General features: G+C 37.6%; 1 protein-coding gene across 3 annotated transcripts; it reads left to right on the forward strand.

Annotated features, from left to right (window-relative positions):
- Positions 1-795: 795 nt before the first annotated feature.
- pacsin2 (protein kinase C and casein kinase substrate in neurons 2) lies at positions 796-21,557 on the forward strand. 3 transcript variants are annotated; one of them, XM_047803801.1, is made up of 11 exons: positions 796-950; positions 9,346-9,418; positions 9,509-9,665; positions 10,036-10,271; positions 10,697-10,849; positions 11,491-11,666; positions 12,037-12,157; positions 14,901-15,019; positions 16,885-17,019; positions 18,276-18,460; positions 19,719-21,557. In XM_047803801.1, exons 2-11 carry the CDS (start codon positions 9,365-9,367, stop codon positions 19,829-19,831), a joined length of 1,449 nt encoding a protein of 482 aa, XP_047659757.1. In that variant the 5' UTR covers positions 796-950; positions 9,346-9,364; the 3' UTR covers positions 19,832-21,557. The 3 variants fall into 3 exon arrangements, with proteins under 3 accessions (XP_047659757.1, XP_047659759.1, XP_047659758.1); XM_047803802.1 differs by lacking the exon at positions 796-950 and adding an exon at positions 8,557-9,163; XM_047803803.1 differs by lacking the exon at positions 16,885-17,019.
- The last annotated feature ends 99 nt before the right edge of the window (positions 21,558-21,656 follow it).

The following is a 21,656-nucleotide window of genomic DNA, read 5'->3' on the forward strand; positions in this document are numbered from 1 at the left end:
GAACAACTTCCTCAAAAGCATGAGACAAAGTTTTGAAACCCACATGAAACCAGTATCAGGTCATATGACTAAAGGATATTTTTGAACAGTAGTGTTTTGTACAGATGACATGAACATACATTCAAATAAATGGGAGGGTTTGATTCTCTACATGCAAACATCAACATTAAGTATGGCACTGCATCAATGAGTTTTAGATTATAACCTTTCATCTGGGATCAATAGCTGTTGTTAATGATGTCAACTTTTACTATTTCACACTCAGGGAATGTGAAATTACAGCTTGAATAGACATTTAACTAACTATCCACATGCATTTGTTTGTGTTTGTATTCATTATGATGCTTAGAGGGAACATGGTTTTTTGGTGTTCCTCACAGTTCCACCCACGGTCCTTTGTTTGATCCTGAGCTCAGTTGAAATTGTTTCATGGATTCCCCTGACTTTCCTGGCAACAAACAAATTCAAAAAGAAAGTTTTCTTCTACAAGTTCTATATTTTGTTTTTGTGTTTATATACTAATTATGACAGACTATATTTATGAAATCAGGCAACCCTGCCGTCCAGCAGGAACCGAGCAATATGATTCACTTCATTCATTTGCGTTTTGATTCGTTTTCCTTGAGCACTCAGATGCAGGAATAATCTGTAGACTGTGATGTAATATAATAACCTATTATTATACCGACTAACGCATTATTTTTTTTTTAAATCAACGTTTGACGAAAATGATGTATTTGTTCGTGCTAATGAATTGATTCTCGCGACTTCCTTTAAAAAGAGTCACTTAAAAGGAATCGATTCGTCGCGAGCCATCACTGCTGCCTCCTGCTACCTCTCCAGGCATTCGGCAATGGAGCGGCTATGAAAAAAGGGGAAAGAGTCGTACGAAATATCTAACAAGGAAGGCTCTGTGTTTCCACACAATTTCTTTTTCTGCTTAAATCAAGGTAAGGCAGTTTAACACCGTGTTTACGGTGTGTCTGGAGCCGTTTTTGTCGTTACAGTTATTTTGAAAGGCTGTGAATATCCAGCTAACGTTAGTTAGCTTGTTAGCTGTGTTAAGCTACGTGATTAAACGGTTCTTTTGTTTAAGATTACTCCATAACCTTTTTTTAATATAATTAATCATGTTGTTTGAAGATGTCATATATGCTCTGACAGCTATATGACACGGTATAGCACCGTGTAAAAAGTTTTAACATTAACGTTATCACATGTCAGTGTTTCTCGACAGGAGACGTGCCTTAACTAACTCGTTAAATCATCAAAAAGGTGTATAGGAATGTAACGAAACTACTTACACCAGTTGTAACTATCTAACCAAACGTATAACTCACTAAGCTAGGATTAGAAAGGCGGGGCAGGACAACGTTAAAGTCGTCTTCATGGGTTTAATACCAAATCACCTCCTGTTGGATATGTAGTGCACTATAAAGGGAGAATTGAGTCGTTTCAGGTCTGCTGTCAAAGGTTCCTTGACATTGTGTGTTTTTAAAGGTGTTTATGTTAATCTTAAAAAGTTGTTTAACTGTGTAGATTGTCAGATTGTAATAGTTTACATAGAGGAACCTTGAGGGAACCTTGAATAATGTGAATCAGCTGTCATTACTAAAAATGGACATCCATTCTACGCCTATATTTGTTAACTTGTGTTAATCTTGACTTTGTTTCTAGCCAAGGTCATGCTTTATCATTCAAGCCAAACAGTTTAGGGTTTGATACTTCTGTGATAATAAGCATCTTCCATCTCAGGAACAGTGAAATATATTAAGAAGAAGTGAAAGCACCCATGTGCCACAGTGGTTCCTGCTTTTGTTGAGCATAAAAGCGTCAGGCTTAGAGTAACGGGGAATCAGGAAGTAAGCTGGAAAAGCCCACCACCATGATGATGGTCAACTTTTCCTCTCTTTGTTATTTATAGTGTTTCCCTTCATTATGACGTCTTATTCTTTCCATCGGTGCTAGAATGCCAAAGAGGTGAGAGAAGGACAGATCTCACAAGTCTACACTTACTCCTTTATCAACAATTCCTACCATACTAAAGCTACATCATTCCGTCATATCTCACCAAACACAGATGTACCGTTATACCATCATTCGACCATTCCATCATCAATCGCAAAGCTGCATTATTCCAGCAATCACACAGCTCCCGCTGTTCATCATTTGACACAGCTGCATTCATGCCGTCATTTATCATCTCACAACAGTTGTCATTCCATCATATAAGGCTTAATGCTGAGCTGTATCAAAGCTGTATCATCTATTTGGCCATTTAAACAGTAGAATGATAGTGGATAGGTGTTATATCTGAGGCTTTGTAATTTGGGAAAATGAGAGAACAATTATCGTTAAAGATATCTAAATATTTTGTAATGAAGTCATAAGTCAACAGTCTATGACCTAATGCACCAAGCAAGCTATACAGCCTGTTATTTTGGTTCTGTGCTGTGGCAGCTGCAGCAGCTGGGGTGCAGAAAGAAACCTAGTGAAATATTTGTAGCACAGGCTACAGTATTTTGGTGAGTCTCTGATGTTCCCACAGTTGTCAACTGCATGTAACTGACATTACAGCTGCACAAGGGACACATTCAGAATTACACCAGGGAATTAATGATGGGTCAGTGAACCTTACCCGAATTGTTTCTCCACAGGAATGGAGGAGAAAATTAACCCAGTAAGGTTAAAAAAAACAGGTGATTCAACTCAAGGGAGTGCCCTGTTGGATTTTGTTATTGATTTTTACAAGCATTACACAAGTGTTCAGACATAGAGCTGTTATAAATCCACTCCATTAGACACTGTTATGACTCCAATCTTTATATGTATCATGCTGCAATTTGCAGTTTGTATAGTATAGTATAGTGTACTTTTGAGTCACAAAAAGCTGGAACCAAATTCATTGTGTGTGTCAACACACTTGGACAATAAATCTGATTATGATGTGATGTATAGTGTAGGTTGTTATTGGGAAAGTTTTTCTGAGCTCAACATCTTGCACACTAAACTCCCAGAGCGATGAGATGAGAGATTAGATGAATGTTTATTGAAATCAAATATATGTTATATTAATAGTAGAAAAACTAAAAATAACATGCAAAATAATATTATTTTATAATAATGTGCAATATCTCTGGATTGACAGTTATCCCTTGTGTGAATTAGTGGAGTAGGAGGTACTGGGTTCTACTGCATTGTGGAATCTGCTGGTTGATGGTGTGAAAGAGCCCCTGAAGCCAATGGAACTGGTTTTAAACATTTCTGAATATCTGAGTGGCTCTGACTCATTGTCATAGGTTTTGTTTAGCCTTTCTCATTAACATTATTCCCAGTTTGTTTGCCTGCTCCCTGCTGACATGCTATGTAATTTGGTTACCACAGATATTCAGAGTTTACAAGCTCTTGACTCATAGACAAATGTGTTTTTGTTGGACTGTATTAGGGATTCCAATGTGATACATTTATCAAGGAAAGTATTATATTGGACATAACCCAGTAGTCTTACATTTGTGCTGGTTGCTTTATCTAATAGAAATGCATATAATCTCTCTCAGGTATTCTTCATGTATCACTATAGCTGTATGCACTGTTTCTTCCTTGAAGGATTGTATAAAGTATGACCAGAATACAGAATAATAATAATTAGCTATTACTGTAAAATTAAGTTTAATAGGGTTTGCTATTCACCACAGAAAAGGTCTAGGTTTGCTGTAATTATAGCTGTGCTGGTAAATCTGCTTTATTAGGTGGAGTAGGTTGGAGACAGGGATACAGGATGCCAAGGCTTGGCTCACTCAGACTAGTATCTTTCAAATACATTTCCATTTGTCAGCCCATTAAAGACAGTAATTAATTGACGAAGAGTAATTATTTTTTGTGTAAGTATGACTTCAAAATACATCCAGATAAAACCTTTATCTCTCCTTTTCTTTTGCTTACTGTCATTCTCAGACATATGTGGTCACATTGGCTAAACATATTTCTTGAAGGAAATAATACACAACTCTTTCCTCCCCCAAAAATATGTAGAACAGTAACTCGAACAAGCCTATGATCAACTAACATCACCAAGTATCCAAATCTCAGCCTTAACATGATTTCTGGGAAACTCCATCAAATGTGCATTACTTTGTGATAAGGTTTGAGGCTCCACAGAGTCTCTAAAGCATAAACCAGACCTCAGATAGTGATGTATGTATGTATGTATGTATGTATGTAATAAATGAAATTGTGTGTGTGGAATCTGCACTTTAAATGGGTTTGAGTAACACGCAAAAAAACCTGCATTACGCATGAATCTCTATGACTTCAGTGTTTATCAGAGGGCCTTTGCCCTCAGGTCTTTCAAACACTGTTCACATGATTACATGCTCTATATAAGGGCTTGTGTTTGCTTTCCATGTCACAATTTCTTAGGAATCCTGCTTCTCAATGAAAACTAATTCCTTACTGAGAGTTGTGCCCTTGAGTTCTTATTGTTCTTCACAATAAAAGACTATCTGTGTCTTTTTGATCTAATAGCTTGCAGCGTGATTGCTACGTTTTCATGAAGCATTCAAGGTCACTTTTTCTGAAATCTACCTGTGAGTGGCATGCCTGTTCAAGTCAAACATATTTACTTGAATTGATGCTTGTTTCTGTTCTTCATTTCTCACAGCAGGATGACGTGTTTAGAAAGGTCGTATCTGTAATACACACACAGAGAACTTTTAGTATGTACACCTACTCATTTATGCGATTATCTAATCAGCCTGTCATGTGCAGCAGTGCAATGCATAAATTCATGCAGATACAGAACGGTAGCTTCAGGTAATGTTCACGTTCACCCGTTGGTTGGAAGGATAAATGCGATGCTGGATGAGCCGTTTTTGACGGTCAATTCAGTGAAGAATTTAAGCCAAACAGTTTAATATAGTGTGTCTAATAAAGTTGTCAGTGAGGTGTATGTGCACCGCAGTACAGTTTTACCTCCAGTTTTAGTTCTGACCTCCAAATGCTTTGACCTTGTTTAAAAGATACGACCTCAGTTCTTTTTTAAGTTTATGTAATGAACAATCTGCACCAGTGCTGCAGCGTTTCAGTTTGCAAAAGAGGCAGAGACAAATCAGCAGCCCTAAATAAGTTTCTGTCTGGGCAGTTGTTTTCCTGGCACAAAATAAAGACTATACTACTTACTAATAAAACATAAGTTTTAATGTAGTATGTATGTTATTTGAGGTGATCTGGTCTGTGGTAGAACTATTTTTTACTAGGCATATTAATTTTTGTTGATGTACTACTTAACATTATTAGAATAGGATAATACAGTAAAAGAAACAAATGTATTTGATTATTAACGTTTAACGTTCTTACTTGCCTATTATTATTATTATTATTATTGTTATTATTATTATTGTTATTATTTTGATGTTTATGGGCAAGCAAAATAATGGAACTGGGCAATCATACTGGAGCTTGTTCTTGTGCAGTGGACTAACTAATGAGTTTAGGAATGAGTTTGAGATTGTGTTATGGTCAACCCCTGCTTAAATGCACAAGTGAGGAAGAAAAGCTGACCCAAAGTTTAAGACTGAAACACTTGTTTTATGTGAAAGTGTCCATTTTGCACATAGGGTATAAATCACAAAACGGTCACAACCCAAATCAAACTGCTTGTCAGTTATATTCCTTTACTAATATTGAATCATATTTTTCATCCATTCAGATTACATATCGAAAGCTATGTTTACATACAGCCCAATTTTTTTAAACTTGCAGCAAGAAGAGAATAAAAGTGCAGTAAAGTTTTACTCTGTTTCGGTTATGTTCTAATTGGCTTTTAGCATGTCTAAGTTGAATACCCTGGAATATTTTCTTCCTCAGTGTGGTTTATTTGTACAGGCAAGTACATTGTAATTGAACGTTACTGAGAGAATGTTGGTCTTGATCCGGTTCTAGATAGAAGGTGCTAAACTTTGTAAAAGGACAGAACTGTAGCACTGTGGAAAATCATTGTGATCCGGATATCCAAAGAGGCCAATAAATGTATTTAACTAGTATTTAGGCCTGACTCTGTGTTCTTTGTGCTTAGTTTATCTTTGTACATGTTGGAGGTTTTGTTACGTTTTTCCAACACCTTTCATACTGCAGGTATGAACGTGATGTTGAAGCATCTGCATAATCTTTTCCTGAAACGACTGACCTGCTAGGTTTATATTTATTTCTAGAGAATGAATTGTTGGTCCAAAGTCAAATTTGCAGTGAAATAGTGAAGATCATGTTTATATTATTCAAAACCAATAAGCAACTGTTGATCGACTTGGGTTTTTAAACGTTCTAGTGCTACCTGTCGAGTGCAATATTGTGTCAAATGTGTCTCTGTTTCTTGTTGCCAAGGATGTAAATGTGTGTTTGTATTTGTGTTTAGTAGGAGGGAACTTCAAGAAGCTGCTGATTCAACATACTATTGCTAAGGGAGGTGATGAATCAGTCAAAGCAGACACACACTCATAATCACCAGTCTTTTGCCTATGAGAAGACCTGACTTCATTACTAGGTTTTTTTTGTTTGTTTTTGGCTGTTAGGGGAACTCCTGACTGTGATAAATATAGGATCACCTTTAACAACCAGTCTATTTGTGTGTGTGTGTGTGCGCGTGTGCCTGTCTGTCTCTCTCTCTCTCTCTCTCTGTCTGTCTCTGTCTGTCTGTCTGTCTCTCTCTCTCTCTCTCTCTCTCTCTGTGTGTTTCTCTCTCTCTCTGTGTTTCTCTCTCTCTCTGTGTCTCTGTCTCTCTCACTCTGTGTGTGTGTGTCTCTCTCTCTCTCTCTCTCTCTCTCTCTCTCTCTCTCTGTCTCCCCCCTCTCTCTGTCTCCCCCCTTCAATATTCTTGGTACTATTTTTGTAGTGACAATAACTTTATATAGTCTAACACTGAAATAACATTGGCCAGGTGCACTCATCTTATCTTGTCATACATCACTAAAGATATTCTGTTCTGAGGTTGTGAGCAAACCCCAGATAATGAAATGGTAAATAAAATATTTTAGCTAAGCTTTCATTTAGATGACAGTTTGACTAATTGTTCATAACATTCTCTATTAGCAGAGAAATATCATTTTATTATTTGAATGTGTTTTTATTGTGCATTAAATTACTTCTATAGGTGAATCAACTGGTGTAGCCATTTATATTTAATTGTGCAAGTATTTTTAAAATTATTGCTACCACCAGCAAGCACAATTAATGCACAAATCAGCGAAATCCTACAAACAGACCTTAATGAAAGAGCATACTACGTGCCTTTCGAGCACAGCTGCCAGACAGGACTCTAAACCACAAAGTGCTAAATGAGCTAAAGCTTTGGGCCGTAGCACTGCACCCATATGATACTGTCGTGCTTTTTATACCAGCAAAAACAAAATGCAAGCACAGAGTTAGTTATTTATGTAATCATCAGATTGTTTATTTAATACTGGCACTGCATTCTTTATACTCTGTTAATTTCATCGATCTCTGTGCACACCTAGCAAAAACAAACTTTTTCAAAGTCCCCCACCCTCCATTTCCTTGTTTTCTTTTTGTTCAGTGTTAAATTAAACCAAAGTAAAAAGTGTCAGCATCCTAAGAGTATATGTTTATATTCTTGCCTGAGGTGCTCAACATTTACCCTCTGTGGTGCACCAAAGCAGCTATATGAGCAAAGTGGTCTCCGTTCCAAATAAACTCAAGTATGATTGAAAATTGAAAGAGATTCACCTCAGAATTGCCCTCTATTTTAGGGACAGGTTTGTTTTTCTGGATGTGGATGTGAGCTGTTAAAATGCCTGCTAAATGCTAGGGAGAGCTAAATGCTGCAGAAATTTAGGATATACTGGGTGAAATACTAATAAATGTAGCACAACATTTTAAGCTAATTTTTAAATACAAGCCCAACTCGTATGTAAAATTACTTCTGTGTATACTTTTTATGCTATATTTTCAGCACTGAGTCCTCTGGACTAATTTATTTTTTATTTTTGATGACCCAGTTGAAGTAAAAGACTAAAGGCTGTTAAACGCTTAGTCGGGGAGAGACCTGCTGGGAGCTGACACTGCTTTTAGATGCCAGAGTGCATCTGGGGAAGAGAGGAAATGGTGCTTGAATGGGGGTGGATGAGTGTGACAGAGGAGTCTCTGTCAGCAGTGTTCCGCTGCACTGTTCGTCCAAGCAACGGAAAAGCTTCCCAATAGGCGTGCTTTGACTTATAAAATCTGTGGATGTGTGTGTATACTTTTCAGCTGAATTAGTGCATCTGGTATTAGGCACACTGGAAGACCTACTCACAAGTTTCTTTATTCTTTCTTGTAAACTTACACACTGTTGTTAATTGATTTGCTTATTTAGTCCACAAGATATCCTCCTACCAGTTTTGTGTGTCAAAACTCGTCTCTGCCAAATTTCCGTACTCTACCTTTTAGCTGACCAAGCATGTTTATATTAGGGGCCCATAGGCTAGAAATTTCTTGCTTCCAGTCAAATCAAGTCTCTAGGGCTCGTTTTCCAGGATATTTATAAAAATCTTTGAGTGGGGTGTGTGTCAGTGTATGTGTGAAGACTATATACCTCATCAAAGTCATGCTGTGGCGATGGTTGCTAAGCCCATAAACACACTGGGCTCATGTGACTGACTGCATAAATAAGTTTATAGAAAAAAATCTTTCCTTCTTCCAATTTTGTTCACTGGCTTCTCTAATACCTGGCTTTGTGTAATACTGCTTTGTAAAATCATGGAAAGTATGAATTTCCCTGCTGCTACTTTGATAAGGTCATCAGCGGGTATGCAGGAAATTGTGCGTGTGTGTGCGCGCAACCAATGCCTGCAAATATTTGTGAAGGTAAGACCAGAGTTTTGTCATTGAAGGGGCAAGCGGTGCTGTAAGAATAGCAGGATTTTTCATCACTTCCTCTGGAAAAAATGTTGCTCTTCAAGCCAGTGCTTTTTCGTGTTCATGTGACTGTCACTATTACACTCTCAAGTGAAATGTTAGGAGCAGATTTTATCTTTGTCATTGTACACTGGTTTTGACAGCACAACTTTCAGCTACTGTGAAATCCTATCCTACAAATGCTGATCGGACTGTTGCTCTGTGACACCTTGTGTGAGATTTCAAGGACAGCACAGGCTGAGCAAACTCTAACCAGGTCTCATTGCACAGTTACTTTTCTACATGATACATACATACATACATGAGTATGTTTGAAACTGTGAAATCACTATTGTTTTATAGGCTGGCATTGATATGACAAGTAATTTATAATGTCAAACCACCTACAAGTGTACCGAAAGTATACACACACAATAGAATGTATTGTTTATTTTTCAGATAATCAAAAAAGGCAACCATGTCTGACTACACTGATTCTTTGACTGATGTCTCCAGTGACAGTTTTTGGGAGGTAATTTAAACTCGTATGCACGTTGCACTGTTCATTTGTAGTTAGACTGTTGACATGACACTTATTTTTGTCTCTTTCTTCTCTGCCTAGGTTGGGAATTACAAACGAGCCGTAAAACGGGTGGATGATGGGAATCGTCTGTGTAATGACTTGATGAACTGCATTCATGAACGAGCTCGCATCGAAAAAGCATATGCACTGCAATTGACGGAATGGGCCAAACGCTGGAGACAACTGATAGACAAAGGTGAGGATCATTTTGAAGCTATAAGGAATGGTTGGATCATTCCTTGCAGAAAGCAATTATTTTCAGTGACACTTGGGGTTTTTTTTTTTGTTTTGTTTTGGGTTTTTTTTTAAGAAGAAGCTGTTCTTCAGATTACTTGTTGTTTTTTATTCTCCTGCATTACGTGTCACTGACCTCTGTATTGGTAGCATTGTTCACGTTCCTGAATTGATTTGTGTACTTCATTGTGGTTTGGAAAATGAATTTTGGCAACAGACTGTTTTTTTTCCTCTTTGTGTACCCTGAGTCCTTGTATGACGAATTAGAAACTTCAGGACTGGAATGTATGATCGGGTTGGGCTGATTTGTATGCTGTGCTGTTGTATTGCAGGGCCTCAGTACGGGACAGTGGAGCGGGCCTGGTGTGCCCTGATGACAGAATCAGAGAAGGTCAGTGATCTCCACATGGAAATAAAGGGTGTTCTGATGAGTGAGGACTTTGAAAAAGTGAAAAACTGGCAGAAAGATGCCTACCACAAGCAGATGATCGGAGGGTTGAAGGAAACCAAAGAGGCTGAAGATGGCTTTCGCAAAGCTCAAAAACCATGGGCTAAGAAACTTAAAGAGGTAAGGCACGACCAGACTAGCAGTTATCTCCTCAAGTAGAAAAGTTTGACTTCTGTGTCTGGATGTCTGGGCGGTTTACTCAACAACAATGTCTAAAATAGTGGGGTTTCTAAGCTATTCAAACATTTAAGCAAGAGTGTGGCAGGCTGTGTGTCTCCTCACATGAGATAAAAACCTGCATTTGTTTTGTTCTGTTTCAGGCCATGTGCTTTTACGGCCTGAAACAGTTCATGTGACCCTCTTTTGTTGTTTTCAAACGTTAGTGGGTTTTTATGTACTGATTTACAGGTGGTGACTTCCAGAGTCCTGTTGTGCTGTCAGACTGTTACAGTACATTGTTCTGGACATTCCAGCAGACACTTTTATATTTAAAGTTCCTTTAAGTGGATTTTGTTTCAATGATCACACTGTCCCTCTTTCCTCAGGTGGACATAATGAAGAAGGCATACCACACAGCCTGTAAGGAAGAAAAGTTGGCCACCACCAGGGAGAGCAACAGTAAGCTGGAGAGCAACAATCCGGAGGCCCAGAAAAAGCTCCAAGACAAAGTAGAAAAATGCCAGCAGGATGTGCAAAAGGTGTGTGTTTGTGTGTGCATGTGCAAGCAGGTTTGAAATATGTATTTAAGACATTCATTTGGACTGTAGTTTAGTAAATTCTTGTTTTTTTAGATGTTGCTTACACATTGTGTCATTTTAAGAATAAAAAGCACACTGTAATATTGCCACACATTTCATTGCAGCACAGTGGATTGCTTTTCTATGCAAATCCCAGCTCACAAAGTTTCAGAGGTTTCAGAGTGCAAGGGCAGATATAATACAGCGCCCTCAGCAGAGAGGGTAAAGGGCCTTGCCAAAGGGCCCAGCAGTGCACCTTGTCAATGCTGGGGCTTGAATCTTGATCTCTAATTAACAACCCAGAGCCTTAACCAATTGAGCCACCACTTCCCTCTATATTTATTATTACTTTTTATTTATTACTTGTTGCATTCAAACTTGGATGCAATTAATGAAATATGTCAATATACCATTTGAATACATTTAGATTTATAATGTCAGAAAGTGGATATTACCAATTGTGTTACATGAGTATTAAAATGAGGAATTTCTTTTTTGGATAGTAATCGCTGATGTATCCATATTTTTCACTTTGCTACATATGTTAAAACAAGAATAGAAGGCAATTATGTAATGTACTCCTGTGAATGTGTGTGCATTAGTCTAAGGAGCGCTATGAAAAGTCCCTGGAGGAGTTGGATAAGGTAACACCTCAGTACATGGAGAACATGGAGCAGGTATTTGAGCAGTGGCAGCAGTTTGAGGACAAGAGACTGCACTTCTTCAAAGAGCTTTTGCTGGATGTCAAACAACACCTTGACCTCTCTACCAATCACAAGTAAGAGATACACACTGTTTAACGGTAACTGTTTGTCGCTGGAAATATAATGTATATAAATATAATAGAATAGAAATACATTCAGACAGTTACAGCACATAACAGTAATGTCAGACAACACCAGTGAATACAGCAGGGGACTTTAGGGTGTCACTGTGAAACACCATAGCCACTTTAAAGTTATGTTATACTTACGGTTAAGATTTAAAAGGTATACAATTTTCAAATGACTGCAGGAAATGCTGGGTATCAATCTCTCTCTTCCTTTAGCTCTCAAAAAGTGCAGATTGTCATTTTATCATGAGACCAGAATGTAAGCTCCACCTTGTTGCACTATGTGGCGTCTGAAAGTGTAGTTTTCATCACTCAGGTTCCAGGACGTGTACCAGACATTGGAGGACACGATCCAGGCAGCTGACACACAGGAAGATCTGAAATGGTTCCGTTCCAACCATGGCCCAGGCATGCCTATGAACTGGCCTCAGTTTGAGGTACATTATTGCCTCACACATTTACATTTACATTTACAGCATTTGGCAGACGCCCTTATCCAGAGCGACGTACATAAGTGCTTAAATCTCTAACACTGAATACATTAATGCTGGTTCACTAGGTTACATACTTAAGATACCATGAGTTTAAAACACACATAAACACACATAAACACACTATAAGACACTGTAGTAAAACCACTAATGTGGTCAGATTAGTACGTGTGAGACACACAAGTCTCTACTCTCTAAGAAGTAATTACATTTAAGAAACTTTGTTACAATATAAAACAATCTGTAATCTTTTTGTTCCAAGTCATTTTATCTTTCTGTCTCAGTTTCGGCAGGAAGAGAGAGAACCAGTCTGTCAGGATTTGCCCAGTTGTGCACATTGAGCCAGAATTTGCATCTGTTTTTCTTGAGTGCTTAATGAATCAGTCTTTTCTCCCTCTTTTTGTTTCTTTCTTCCTCTGTTTTCTTTTTAACTTTTTTCCACACTTACATCCTTAATAGTCTAAAGGAAAAACCACAGGACATAAACATTTTATATCTGAGAAATGGGTCTGTGCCAGATCCTTCTCCTAATCCGATCGTTATACAAGTTCCAAGGTAACACTGGCTGTGTCACACTTTGACTCATTGAAATTCTTCAATGGCTTCTGGAGATCAGTTTTAATTCATTCTTTGTAATTTTATCTAGCCTTGTACAAAAATGTGCTAAAATATGAGTCACAAACAACATGGTTTCTGCAGGTGTGTTGATCATACAAACCTGTATGATTCCACCTGTATTTGTTGTGGCCAGGGATTTAGACTTTATCCGTGTCTGTGAGTCCTATAGAAGGAGAAAAGGAGAATCAGTGAATGAAGATTTGAGCCCTGAGTGAATATTCCAATGGACCAAAAGCACAGCTAGCAGTTAAAAAAAAACATCATCATAAACCTGAATAGTTTAGATACAAGAATATATTCCCAATTTAATATATAATATATTCCCAATTCATCAATACTTTATATATATATATATACAGTACAGACCAAAAGTTTGGACACACCTTCTCATTCAAAGAGTTTTCTTTATTTTCATGACTATGAAAATTGTAGATTCACACTGAAGGCATCAAAACTATGAATTAACACATGTGGAATTATATACATAACAAAAAAGTGTGAAAAAAATGACACCAAACACACCTCCAGGCTGTGTAAGGGCTATTTGACCATGAAGGAGTGATGGGGTGCTGCGCCAGATGACCTGGCCTCCACAGTCACCGGACCTGAACCCAATCGATATGGTTTGGGGTGAGCTGGACCGCAGAGTGAAGGCAAAAGGGCCAACAAGTGCTAAGCATCTCTGGGAACTCCTTCAAGACTGTTGGAAGACCATTTCAGGTGACTACCTCTTGAAGCTCATCAAGAGAATGCCAAGAGTGTGCAAAGCAGTAATCAAAGCAAAAGGTGGCTACTTTGAAGAACCAAGAATATGACACATTTTCAGTTGTTTCACACTTTTTTGTTATGAACTAAATGTTCTCTTTGAATGAGAAGGTGTGTCCAAACTTTTGGTCTGTACTATATATGTGTGTGTGTGTGTGTGTGTGTGTGTGTGTGTGTGTATATATATATATATATATATATATATAAAATATTTGTCACATTCAAGGTCTAAACCAAAAGTTGAGTTTCTAGCCTTCTAGTCCACCTTCAGGAGCAATCTTTAATAAAGAAACGGCTTTTATTAAAGATTACAGATCAGCATGTGGCCAGCTAGTAAATGGTGTTCATTTCCCAGGTGGTCTGGTGTTTTTCTGACTGACCCACTCCCTCTTTGCTCTAATCCAGAAGGAGGACTTATCAGAGTCACGTTTCCATAAGAGAAGGTCCATTATAGTGAGTTTTCCATGGCTGCGGTCAAAAGTGTTTCTGGGATCTTTGTAGCTTTTATCTTTGTGTGGTTTACATTTGCCGTGTTTAGATTTAGTAGCGTGTGTATATAATTTTATCTGTTCAAATTTAACACATAAGGTTTTAAGTGTCATGCAAGTTCTAATGCAAGAGCAACAATGTGTGTTGTGTACACTAGTCTTTATTTTGTGGGGTTAAATGATTTCAATTCATTAAACCTGCTATACGTTACAATACAATAAGCAACATGATGAAAATGTTCATTCGGATTCCAGTCACTGATATTTTTGGTTTTTATTTGTTTGTTCTTTCTTTCATTTGAAAAAAAAATGCATGACTTTACTCCATGTATGCTTTAAATTAACACCCGAAGTCAGTTTGTGTATTCACATTGGTATCGGTGGGTACAGCATTTCAGCAGTGCTCTCAAACACAGGTTTTTTCCTGCTCTGTATCACGTATATAAAAAGAAGAAAACGTATGATGACTATATTGCAGAGTGAGTATTCAAGAGATTAGTCCAGAATTATTGAACATACTATCTTTTCAGTTTAATTTCACTTAATGCTGACCTAGCCTAGACTACTGATATATTTCTCAAATGCAGTGTCAGGTGAACATTTTCATTCATGTGTTTGGACTCACAGCAGCTGGTGAATGTGGCATTGGCATTTGGCTGATGTTCTGTTTTCATCTGAGCTGTATTGCACTCTTTTCTGAGTGTGTGTGTGCGTGTGCTTATTCAGTTGTAGTGATTAGGAGTTGTAATTGCTATACAGGCAGAGCAGCCCTCTTTTCTGCTTTATTACTGACTGCGTGTGTGTCTGTGTGTTATTAGGACTGGTCTATAGACTTTAATCGGTCGCTGAGTCGGAGAGAAAAAAAGAAGCCAAATGATGAAGTAACACTTACGGGCATCAGTCAAACAGTAGAACGAGCAGCCAAGACCAGTAACAGGTAAGCAGTGCATTCTGCGTTCTCATTGAAAGAGGGTTGTTTTGCCTTGGAGTATCTTCATCTACATTCACTACAAGTGTGAGGGAGTGCCTGGTTACACAAAGTGTATGTGTATATTTTAGAATTTTGGATGCCCCAAGAACTGTCTTAGAGCTACACAGCTGTGTAATCTGGCCTTGACGAAAAATCTAACATATTAAACTGTTAGAATTTGCTATACAATGGAAACACAATGGCAGTTGTTGAACATTACCTATAAACATTTTTAAATTATACAACTATAACACAACTCCACAAAAAACCTCCAGGGTTTTTTTTTGTTTTTTTTAAAGTGTCTTCTGTGCCAGGAGGTAGAAACAGCAACACCTTAAGATTAGATAAGACATACCTTCATTCTACCCACGATGGGGAAATTTCTCTGTTACAGCAGCAAAGAGAAAGAAATGCAAAATATATAGAACAATAAAGACATATGGTATACAGTAAATACACAACACTATGTATATACAAAGCAGAAGGAAAAAAAGAGACCACGAGTAAGTAGTTATATTAACAGACATATCGCACACAGGTAATATAGTTTTAAAATTTCTGTTATTGCACATTTTGTTTAAAATACTTTATTGTTCTTGTTTGTTGCTGTTGTTAACACACCATTTCCAATTTTGTTTCTTAAAAACTAGGTATCGAAACCCATGTTATTCTTATTCATATTTTTAAGCTTTGTTTGCAAATACCTACCCGAATTATTTAATAAGGAGTTGTGTACGATTTTATTTGTTTGTTTGTTTGTTTGTTTATTGCTTTTGCAATATATAGAAATGTGACATTAGTTTGTGACAACTGAGATGAAAAGTCCTACGAGTATTCTCATTTATCCTTAAAATAGTGTGAGTACAGTTTTAAAAAAAATGGCTGAACAGGATAATTTGGATATGCCTAGTGTTTCCCTGAAAGCGCTGACTCCTATCAGATGGAGCATGAAATGTGGACTTCATATACTAACTTAGACAAAGGGTTTTTTTTTGTGTGTGTGGGTTGGTGTGTGTGTGTGTGTGTGTGGAGGTACCTATAAGAATGTGAAGAATGCCAGGAGTGCTTACCCTTTATTTACTAAAGGCTAAGCTTGGTCTTAGCCTCTTCACATTTATATTAACTATTTTAAAAGGATAAATTTTAAATTAATCCACAAGAAAACACACAGATGACATGAAACAGCTTACATGAACATGCCAGGTCATTTACACTACAATAGTATTGTTGGTATAAGCTCCCTCATCTTCAGTACCTAAGTCATTGTAGTTCTCTCTGGCTATGTGTCACAAATGGCCGCTGTCTGATCACACAGGCACATGTCTTTTGAAGCAGGTCAGCTGGTCCAGTGATCATATGAGTAGATTCAGTACACTGTTTGAAATATGAAAGGGGCAGAATGCAATGTTTAGCATTGCAGCTTTTTAAGAATTTTGAAAGCCTTTTGGTAAAGATGTTGTAAAACTCCTGGCCTGTCAGATTCTTACTGACGTTTTCACAAATAGAAGACGTTTTGCTCCATAAGTTATTTTATTTGTTTAGTTAAGTTTCATAGCTCTACCAAAATAGTGTTTGAAATATTTCCTTGTTTTTTCTTGTGTAGTATATGGGTCTCTATAGGGAGTCTGGAAATGCTCCCAACATAAGTGGGCAGACTGGTCATAAGTCAAAAAGTCTTATTGTGTAACGTTTTCCTCATTACAATAATCACACTGTTGTTTGAGTCTGCTCTATTTATTGTTTTGGTGTCTTTTTCACATTGTGGAGTTACAGTGTACAACAAACCGATGTGGTTATATGTATCACATACCTGCTTTTCTTCATGTTATTAGCTTGACTGTGCCCAGTAGCACAGAAGCAGTGGGTTCAAACCCATTTGACGATGAGGATGAAGAAGAGCAGACGCCAGCAGTTCAGCCCAACAGCAGCCCAGCCAGTGTGAAAAAAGACGAAGTTGTTGCCAAAATGTTGGTGAACAGAAAGCACCTGCTACTGTTGTGCTCTTGTTTACTGCATTTCTACTTTCTTCTGCTGTTGTCTTATACCCTTCACATTTGTTTCCTTTTTACTGTGATTTTTCCTCCGTTATCTCTTTCAGGTGCCTGTTATTTTCCTGCATGATTGCAGTGTAGATCATGTGTTAATAAACACACATGCACACATGTTGTGGTTCTTCTACAGTGTAACCTGGTTACGTATAAGCCATGCAACGGTTCAGTCAGACCTTTTTTCATCAGTACTAAACATTGCACTTGGGGAAAAAAAGTTTTAAATAGTTTTAATTTTCAAATATTAAAAATAATGTATTTATTTAGCCACCCACTGAGAAAAGGAACATAAGCAGTAAACTAAAGCAAAAGTAAATGTAGTACCATTAATGTATGAGAAACCGAAATGTTCTTTTTAATTTGTTTATTTATAGTAATGTTTCACCTTCTGTTTAGCTAGATTTTAGTTTTGTTCACTACTTATGGACACTGGACAGTGCAATATATTCCCAGTTAAATGCTATTTGAGATTCAAGTAGCAGAGATTTAGAGGCCTTTTCTTATGACCAGGGTTATTTACCTCAAAAATAAATTTAGAAAACGTATTTCTGGTGTTCTGCATTTTAAATATCTCAATGCATTGTGGAATGATACCCTTTTTAAAAAAAATCAAGGGCTTTGTAGATAAAACTGGATGAGCCATTTCTCATACCTTAAGTTTAATTTGTGCAAATCAGGTGTATTTGGTGCAAGATGATCTGACTGTAACACTGCTCTGTGTTTTGTCTGATTACTTTTCTCAGTTTGGAGCTTGTGTTCTTTCTCTTTCCTCTGTGGACATTTAATCGAATGCAGATAGTTCCTGGCCTTTAAGTGGAGCATCCTTTCCCTAATGCGTGCCTTGCGGTTTTGAACCGTCCTTGTTCACTGTATTCTGATGTAATCTGTCCTGCTCTTTCAAACTTGTAAATTTCATGAGGATAAACAGGTATTGCTGTTCATGAAGTGAGAGCCTGTGCTTTTGTGTGGCGATACTGTGGCATGTGCATGGGCTTTTGCTTGGGTTTGTTTGTGTTTGTGTTCCTTTGGTTCTTTTACTCCTCCTTTCACATGTTACGTTGGTAATGTCGACATCTTCTGTCGATGTTGTCCGAGATTTCATTCTGCCAGTCTGTATATCCTGCTCTGACCGCTGCCAATTGTTTGTGGTTTAATGCTTATGTCTTTTCTCACAGTACCAACAATGTGGAGAAGACACGAGATTCATCAGATGAAGAGACCGGGAACCCTTTTGCAGCAGACACAAATGGAAACGGGAATCCGTTTGAGGACGAGCCAGGTTCTCCTAAGATTTCAGTGCCTGTACGAGCTCTATATGACTATGAAAGCCAGGAGCAGGATGAGCTGAGCTTCAAAGCAGGTACATGAGCATCAGGGTGAAAATGCAGAGAACCTTGTAGAGGTTTTTCTAAACTACATAGAAGACATAAAACTGGAACTGTATATTTTCACTGGATTCCATGGTGTTTGCTCAAGATTGGCACCAATAGGACCTAATGGTACTAAATACTGGGTCAAGCAGCACAGCTCAGTTTAGATAACACCACTCATCATGATTGAAAATCTTATACAGTGACTGCATCTTTGGATTTACAGAGATACAGGGGGAAACTTTTTTGTTTGTTTTTGTTTTAAACTGCTTGCAAAGAAGCAGTCAGACTAAACACAACTATTTGCCCAGCTGAAAAAGGTATTTTCTGAAGTGAAAGAATGCAAAAGCTTGATATAGACTTATCAACCACATTATTATGAACACTGTTACACCTACTTTTGATTATCCAGTAACCTAATCATGTGGCAGTAGAGCAGTGCATAAAGTCATGCAGATATCAGAATAAGGAAAAATTTGAGCTTATTGTCTTTGACTGTGGCATGAAAATGTCAGAAACTGCTGAATTGGGATTTTTACACAACAGTAATAGTGTGTGGAAAGACATCCAGCAAACAGCAGATCTGTGGGTTGAAAGATATTTTTGATGAGCGAGGTGAGGTGAGAATGACCAGACTCGTTCGAGCGGGCAGGAAGTTTATGGTACAAATAACCACTGTTTAAAGCGGCTGTGAGCAGAAAAGCATCTCACCATTCACAACACGGGGAACCTTAAAGGTGGGGTCTCTGTTGTTTGAGAAATGCTTCAGAAAACTGCGTTGGGCCGCCAAACAAAACAAAACTAACGTGTAGCCAATGAGCAGAAAGGGGCGTGACTTGTCAATATGGGTGGAGAGAGTGTTTATTTATTGATAAAAGTATCCCCTCGGTCAGCTGCACCAATACTGTCTGGGTTATACTTGTCTGGTGTATGTATGGGGCGGAGCTATCAAAACAGGGGTGGGACCCATTTGGGTTAGGGGCGTGTTTGTTTTGGTGATTTCAAATGTCAGCATTGGCTTTCAAACAATGGAGACCCCACCTTTATGGATTATGGGCTGCAACAGCAGTGTTTTGCCAGTAGGTGGTGACATGGTACAAATAAAGCACGAAAACAAACCAACAAATACTTATGATGTTATTTGTGTCACTCTGCAAATTCATTGCCTTTGAATCAGTTCTTGTTGAATGTAATTTGGTCATGTCTATTTTGTGCCTCTGTCTCAAATTCCATCATTCTATCTGAAAGGTGACGAATTTATTAAGGTCGGAGAGGAGGATGAGCAGGGGTGGTGCAAAGGACGTCTGAATGATGGCAAAGTTGGCCTCTACCCAGCTAATTATGTGGAGGACATTCAGTGACCAGAGGAAATAAGAACAGTGGAGAGGAAGAAAGTGAAACTAAGAGAAGAAAGGAGGAAGGGAGTGATTTCTGATGATGAGAGGCTGCTCGTTACCCCCCCCCCCCTTGTGGTGGAGGCTGGACCAACTGCTGCAATAATCCAAAATGTCATTCCACCCGAATTTTCTTGTTGATGCTGCCCTTTTTTTTTTTTTTTTTTTTTGAGATTTAGGAGCAGATACCATGCTTTGATCTCATTACAAATGGTTTTTAACAAAAGCTGTAAACAACAGATCTGCACAAAAGGGCAGAAAGACATGCTGTGTTTTAATTACATAGAACAAAATATCATTTGAAATTTGGTTCATTTTTAAAGTTCTAAATGCAGTATCCGTTTTCTCATACCAAGTCTGGTCTGGATTCTGTGAACAGCAACATTCAGCATCTTGAGGTGGAGCGTTTCACAGCTTACCGTCTTCTCTGTTGCTCATATATTGCTATAAGTCAGGGAAACCTGCTCTGTTAATAAAAAAAAAAGTTATTTAATGTTCTATGATCAATAGTATGTTTCCATACATGTTACATGAAATCTATATTTTGTTAATTACCTTAAAACAAAGACATGGAGATAAACTTTCAGAACATGGCAATGTTGTCACCATGTAGATATCTTCAGAGTATTTCCAATATTTTTCAACACTGTTTCCAGCAGCAATGCATCAGAGAAAGTCTATAGGTTTTATTTTCCAAACAAATGTTAAGTGTGTGTGGATGGATGAAATTTTTTATTTAATTTTTTTGGTGGAAATTAAGTCAGACCCTGAGCTAAACTAGACCAGCTAAGCTAAGCCAGGTTGATCGCTGGATTAGTTTTTCAGGGAAGATTTGAAGTGTGATCATTGAGTCCCGGGTGACCTTTGTGCTGTTCACCTTCATTGCTGGTCAAGTCAGGAACTTTTCACTTCTTTCATGAAAAAAGAGTTTATTGTGCTTTGTTTTTGATCATCATTTGGTTTTGTTTCAAGTAGTTTAGTATCAAATAGTTTTTGTTCTTGGGGAAGGTCTCTCACTTGAAGTTTTATTTTAGCTTCATTTTAACCTGCACTGGAAAGTTCACAGCAAATACACAGAAGATAAATTGGAATACTTTTTGTTTAAACCTGTTACAAACCTGTCAAGATTGAGCAACGTTAGGAAAAGATGCCGAAACATGATGCTATTTGTGCATGTACATTATAATGAACAGGATGAGCATTTTTAAATTTTTCGACAGACAGTATAAGTTTAAAATTTTTTGAGACTAATTTATAAAATGCCATAAGTTGCTCCTGAATAAATGCTGTGATTCAGAATCAGAATGTATATTAAGCATGTATGTAATTTGAATATGATTTTATTATTTTCTTACCTGTATTATTATATGGATTTTTTTCATTTTTCAGATGGTCATATTGAGTTATTTAGACATACATTGTTATAAACTGATTGACTTTCTTTTGAGTTTGAGAGTTTGTAATTGGTATTATTATAAAGAACCATGTTAGTTAATGGCTTTTCTCTCTTAACACCATCTTATAAGAGCAGGAGCAAATTAATTTTGAATGTATCAGAGGTTTGCTGCAATTATTGAGAAGTGGCGTAAGAGTTTTATTTTGGGGTTTTAGTATGTAAAACAGCAAGTGTGCTTCCACTGTACACGCTGTTAAATGTCACCTTGGCAGTTGGCAAATAAATGATTTAAAATGAGACTTTCACCTTTTGTAGTTTGATATTGAAGGATGTTATTCCAGCTTGTATTTGTTCAATGAAAGTGCAGCAATCTCCTTCAGGGGAGCAGCAAATATT

This window comes from Tachysurus fulvidraco, chromosome 19 (assembly GCF_022655615.1).
Source record: "Tachysurus fulvidraco isolate hzauxx_2018 chromosome 19, HZAU_PFXX_2.0, whole genome shotgun sequence".
NCBI classification, from domain to species: domain Eukaryota; kingdom Metazoa; phylum Chordata; class Actinopteri; order Siluriformes; family Bagridae; genus Tachysurus; species Tachysurus fulvidraco.

Coding starts and splice junctions, on each gene's coding strand:
- pacsin2 (XM_047803801.1), top strand. CDS start 9,365: ATGTCTGACTACACTGATTCTTTGACTGATGTCTCCAGTGACAGTTTT. Junction 9,419..9,508: donor CCAGTGACAGTTTTTGGGAG/GTAATTTAAACT, acceptor TTCTCTGCCTAG/GTTGGGAATTACAAACGAGC. Junction 17,020..18,275: donor GACGAAGTTGTTGCCAAAAT/GTTGGTGAACAG, acceptor CTTTTCTCACAG/TACCAACAATGTGGAGAAGA.